Source organism: Arachis ipaensis, chromosome B04 (genome assembly GCF_000816755.2).
Source record: "Arachis ipaensis cultivar K30076 chromosome B04, Araip1.1, whole genome shotgun sequence".
Lineage (NCBI taxonomy): Eukaryota > Viridiplantae > Streptophyta > Magnoliopsida > Fabales > Fabaceae > Arachis > Arachis ipaensis.
The window spans coordinates 125,762,989-125,769,154 of record NC_029788.2 but is presented as its reverse complement, the minus strand read 5'-3'; the positions used below and the strand labels follow the sequence as shown (position 1 = coordinate 125,769,154).

The 6,166-nt window shown below is 33.5% G+C and overlaps 1 protein-coding gene across 2 annotated transcripts in view; it reads right to left on the bottom strand.

Annotated features, from left to right (window-relative positions):
- Positions 4,225–6,166, bottom strand: part of LOC107637228 (proline-rich receptor-like protein kinase PERK3) — a 5,364-nt gene continuing 3,422 nt past the window's right edge. The window contains exons 4-7 of one of the 2 annotated variants that reach the window (XM_021121961.1): positions 4,916–4,986; positions 4,770–4,846; positions 4,537–4,669; positions 4,225–4,446 (exon numbers count right to left, since the gene is read on the bottom strand). In XM_021121961.1, the coding sequence (XP_020977620.1) occupies positions 4,240–4,446; positions 4,537–4,669; positions 4,770–4,846; positions 4,916–4,986 (488 nt within the window). In that variant the 3' untranslated portion in view covers positions 4,225–4,239. The remainder of the gene's footprint in view (positions 4,447–4,536; positions 4,670–4,769; positions 4,847–4,915; positions 4,987–6,166) is intronic. The other variant, XM_021121962.1, reaches the window with a different exon arrangement.

Genomic DNA, 6,166 nt, shown 5'->3' with positions numbered 1-6,166 from the left:
CTACGGTCACAAGTGATACTTGGGGACCAAGTAGTTTTTCAATGGCTAAGATCAAGTTGACCATAAGAAGATTTCTATTGTTACTGCTTTGTGGCTTTCGGTCAACATGAGGAAGTCAGAGGGAAAGTTTCTTCTCTAAGGATTAAGGTGAAAAAGTGAATCTGTGAGTTGGTGAAGCTCAAGGCTCAAGGTATTGACCTTGGAAGAAGAACCCAGCAACATGCAAGGAGATAAAAAGAAGCTTGCTGTTCATTCAGAAGGCAAAGGGAGAAAACCAGAGTTTGAGAGTTGTGTTTTGAAAAGGAAGTTCCTCTACTTGGATAATGCTTTCTTTCAAAGAAGCATTCGGCCAATACTGAAGAACTCAAACTGAGGTTTGCAAATCTGGTTTTGCACATAGCAAAGAGGCTGTTGATGAAGTCAATCTCCTTCATGTTTTACAGATTGTAATTTACTTTTCAATGTTTATCTTTCTGTAATTTCTTGAGAGAAAAGGCATATTGAGAGAACTCAAGTAAAAGCCATGAGTGGAAAAAGGCTGAGTGATACACTTGAGAGAAAAGCCTAGAGTTATTTTCTGATTTCTTTAGGTGTGTTTATGTCTTGTATCTCGTACCTGTGAGGTATCCCTTTCTTAGTTGGGTTAGCACTAAGAGGATTAGTTAGGTATTAGCATAGCCAATGTCAAGTTAGGTTAGAACTTGAGTGTGAAAGGATTGGGTTAATCCTGTAAAATTGGTGTATGTAATACTATTAACTATAGTGAAATTCTTCCATAGTTGTGGAGGAGATTGGATGTAGGTTGCATAGCACAAGGCAACCGAACCAGGATACATGCTGGTGTTAGCTTTTCTCTTCTCTGCTGAGTTCTGTTTTATGATATTCATGAGACAAAAATAAATTGTCTCATAAATTTCCGCTGCTAAGTTCAAACAGAACCTGAATTGAAAGTTTGTTTAAAAGGGTAATAACAGCAACTTAAAAGGAAGGCATAGATTCAACCCCATTCTCTAAGCCTACCACAACCTTCAAAATGTGTGATATAAATGGCTAGCTGTAAAGGAATCCCTCTTTGCGTATAGGTCAAAAGTTTTAATAATGAAAGGAGTCGAGAAAACAAGGTCGAAACCAGAAAAACACCACGTGATAAATATGGACACATTGTCAAAATGTGGGACTTGAAGGACAAGACAAGATGGAACGTGGAGAGTTACCATGAGGATCCTTTAAGGCTAAGGCAAGGTCGTGGCCCTTAGAAAAAAGAGGAATCAGGTCATGGTCAAGATTATTCAGGAGCTCGTCTATCTTTGTAATCTATAAATATGAGGAACCTAGAAAGGTTGGGAGTATTTCAATTAAGAATACTAGATCATCACATAAACTCATAAAATTCTCAATCTCAGTGACGTAATGGAAGAATATGAAGTTCAAGTGCATGTGAGTATTAAAAGTCAACTTTTAATTTATTTTCTTTTGTTTATTTGATTCATTTTCTTTCATTTCTTTGCACTTTTGTCGTTATTCTGCTTTCATTGAAATTTTTACACTTTCATTTGTTGAGTTTTCTTTATTTAATTAATTTATTCCTTTACTTTATTCATTATAAATCTGCCATCTAGTAATTTCGATACGAGTCACTTCAACATGATTATTAAGTGATTCTTGGATCAAGTTCACTCTTTTTTAGAAAAATCGTATCTGCTCTTCAAACTGAGATCTTGATACAAGTTCGATTCGGCATCCTGTCAAAACATACCAAAAATCGAATGAAACAGAAACTATGCTAACTGAAAGGTTTTTGAATATGATTCAAAACAAAACACAATAAAAAAGATAAAGAGATGATAGAATATATAGTCGATGAATGGAATGAATTTGAGAATCGTACATAGTACAGAGAACGCTAAGGTTTATATACATCAATGATATGAGTTAGGCTGCATTCTCTAACAAGCCAGTGAATAACTGGAACTGAAAAGTGAAATATCCCTTAACTTACAGTAATTACCATAACTAACTTTGGTCTTTTGCCTAACTGTATTATTATCCTTTATACTAACCATATATACAAGATGAAGACGACATAATATTTTTATATAGAGCATGTATAAGTTGATTGATTGTCCCATATAAACTAATTAAAGCTAATTAAGAAACTTGATTATATGACTTCAAAATTAGCTGCTAGATTAAGTGTCTATTTTAATGAAAAGGATTTAGCATTGTTTTTCTTTTTAATTTAAAATATTTCTTATTATACTACTTATTCTATTTGCTTTGGTTTCTCTTTAACAATCAAATTGTTATTTAAAATGGGTGATGTGGGATTGTCTGCTAAGAGATAACAGAGATATTTATCACAACAAAGTTAAAATGCTACAAAATGAATAGTGAATTGTTAGAGAGTTAGAGTATATCATGTTTGTATCTTAACAGGCGAATTATCAATAAAATAAGAATAATATTATACATTCAAATATTTATGTTAATTAAGTCCAATTAAGTTGATTTAACATCAATAAAAATTGATTATAGATAATATTATTTTAAGTCTTATTGTTTAATTTAATTGTACTTAGTTTATAAAAAGATTTAAATGTATAGTATTACTCTTTAAACAAATAGACAGACTTTGTCAGGCTCTGTCACCAGTCGAGCCGTCGAGTCTGAGAAAGGCGTGGATTTGAGGCTGTAGGTTCAAGAGCTCCAACACAACCTTCACCAACAGGCTCAGGAGCTGAATGATTATCGGGAGAGGTATCAGGAGATCCTCAACCGTGTGACATCTGCGGATGAGCTCAGGCCGGAGTGTAGGGAGTCGCTTGCATCGACTCTGCTGATGGTATCACCGCTAATGGTAGCAGCAATCCTGCTAGTGGCACATAGACATCACCGTCTTTTGCGCCGCCGACACAGGAGGGCCACGGAACCGACGACAACGGCGACGATGAGGACTACCTGAATTTGTAGTTATTTCTGTTTCGTTTTATTGTTTCATTATATTTATTTGATGTACTTGACTTTTAATTTATTTAAACATTGTATTATTTATTTTAAATAATAGGTTTTCAATATTTATGAATTGAACATTAATTGTGTGAAAAATAAATTTAAATTTAAATTAAAATTGATAATTTATTTCAATTTTTTTTTGAAAATTGACATTACCGTCGGATTTATTGTAGAAATAATCCGATGGTAATACTGTGCGAAACAATATTTTTTAGCGCCAATAATACTGTCGAAAAAATTCACCGGTAACCGATTAATTTTTTGAATTGGTAATCCGTCGTAGAATTCGACGGTAATTAACATTGAACGAAAAAATTTCTACGATAAATATTTACCGATGAGATTTATACCGTTTGATTATTTTCGACAGTAATTAATTTACCATTAAATTTTTTTATTTTTTCGACAATAAATCCGATGTGTTTTTTGATCAGATGGGTTTATACCAACTAATTAACTCGTGGATCCACTCATGTCATTGATGATTTTGATCATTTCTCGTCTGTATGTAGCAGCCTCAGAATCCAAGCATAATACATTAGAAGTGAACTCAGCTACTTGAGATGCATCTCCTTCCAAAGCACACTTTTTTTTTTAATTTTAAAATTAAAAGTGATAGATAAAATTTAAAAAAGATAAAAACAAAATTATTTTATTATAACATAAACAAAATATGTACATGAACAAATTGTGACTTAGGCAGAAAGTAAGGAGGAGAAACCAAATATTGAATATTCAACTTTAGAAAAGGAATGAATACTTGCGTAAAATTTGTCATGAAATTAATTTTTTTAAAAGATTAAGTTAAAAAAAATATATAAATATTTATATTTCTAATACGATTTTTGAAGTAAATTTTTTTGGATTGACTTAAATTATTTGTATAGATCAGACTTTTTTTTATTTGTCTTACGCTTTTTTTATTTAAAAATTTAAACAAAAAAAAAAGTCACGGTTATATTATTTCTAACAAGATTTCTATAAAGATATGAAGTATTTATACAAGAATGCAAACAGATGCCTCAGGTAGCAACAAGTCTAACAGCCATAACAAACTTTCCCTATTTAGCAGATTAACCACTAAGGCACTAACTACCATAACAGTTCTCAACTTCCTACGCTTTGTAACCTTTATCCTTGATAGTACAAAAGAGATGTGCTAAATATAATTTCTCATTTAATTTGATGTGAACTTACGAGTTAAACCTTTGTTAATAAAAGTCAAAATTATGAGTATTTTATTATTACCTGGCTCATCTTTGGTCGAAGCTTTGCTTCATATCGTATAGAAGCAGCTGCAGAGGCCAGCATGGAAACCATTTCGGTTGGTTCATACTGATTTTGTAGCTTTTGGTCAGCTACAACTTCAAAATTATTCTCTTTCAAAACCTTTGTTAGCAAAGGCATTGCCTGCGAGAATTCACGAAACCACTTCTGTGAAAAGATTAAACTAATAAAAAAAGATACATGAATAGATATATCTGGACAGATATAATAGTACATTAGCCTTTGTACCAAACTAACCTCCATGAAAGTATGATGTGAATCAATTATTGGTCGGCGGCCAGTAATTAACTCGAGAAGCATGACTCCGAAGGAGAAAACGTCGGCTTTTTCAGTGAGGTTTCCACTGGAAGCATATTCAGGAGCTACATACCTGACCTAACAATTCATGCATGAGCATTTTATTGTTATGTTTGAATTGATGATGAAGAATTGTGAAGAGAGAAAAAGAAGGATGTGTTGTAATAATGTACCCTAGAGTTCCCATGACTCGAGTGGAAACATGCGTATTCATATCGGGGCAAAACTTTGCAAGCCCAAAATCAGCAACCTGCAGACACAATGCAAGGGGTTGTTCATCAAGTTAATCATCAAATGGATAAATTGATCATTTGCTCACCTTCGCTTGGAAATTAAAATCGAGGAGAATGTTAGCAGCTTTGATATCACGATGGATGATCTTAGGATAACCTGAAAATACAAAAATCATTATATGTTGATAGCTGATAGGCATCGTAGCAGTTAACGAAGAAATCACATTCTAATGCATAGAGCATGATGGTGGATTCTCTCCGATCCACCGACACTGCATATATTATTGTAGCAGTTTATTATGAAAAGTTTTTTGCTATTTATTAAATAAAATGTTATACATACACCAAAATTAATTGTTATATAATTATATATAAATATATGTTGTTTAATTTATTATTTAATATTAAAATTATTTTTTTGAAGATAATAATTTTTTAAAAAACAAAAATACTCCTACTACATTAGTGTTCATCCTGCAATTACCGTCACTTTCTTCTTTTTTTATAGTCACTACTATCACCACCAACATCTCAGATACTCAATAACATCAAATTCTTCTAATTCAACAACAACAACAAAAGATTTAGGTTTCTTAAAAAACAAAAAGAACGAAAAAGTTCATCAATTAGGGTCTTTAGGGATAAAGAAACGAGCAAGATACAAAAGCAGTAAGGTCCATGATTTGCCATTGCTATCGCCAAAAAAAGTGTCTCCTTGAGAGACGCACTGCTAGACCCGATGGCCTTGCTCCTACTAGACCCGGCAACAAGTTCCAATGACGATGGCAATGGCTTCCAGTAGCTTTGAGGGTGAGCTCCAATGCTACAAGAAGGACACAACAAAGGCAGAGTTATGGCAAATCATGAAAAAGGTGGTTGTAGCAGCGATGTAGAAAGGAAAGCAACTCGGCGACAGCCTCCTTCAACCACGACGAAAACCACTGCAGGAGCACCGTAGAGAGAGGAGCAGCAGCTTGGCGGCAGCCTCCTTCAGCTGCAATGGAAACCACTTGGAAGCACCATAGAGAGGGGGTAGCTTGGCGGCAGCCTCCTTCGGCCGCGACAAAAATCACTGCGGGAGAGAGTATATGACGGTTGAAATGAAGAAGAAAGGATTTGGGATTAAAAAGGTGAGAAAGTAAGATTAGTGAGATAAAGATAAAATGGTCAAAAAAGACGATTTTAATACTAAACGAAAAGTTGAGGGCGATTTTAAATTAAAAATAAAGTTAGGGATGAATTGATTTTGACCGTAAATCTTAGGAACTAAAACCGTACTTATCCTTATTTTATACTTCTAATAACTTTTTTATGATTAATTTTAATATATGTTGTCG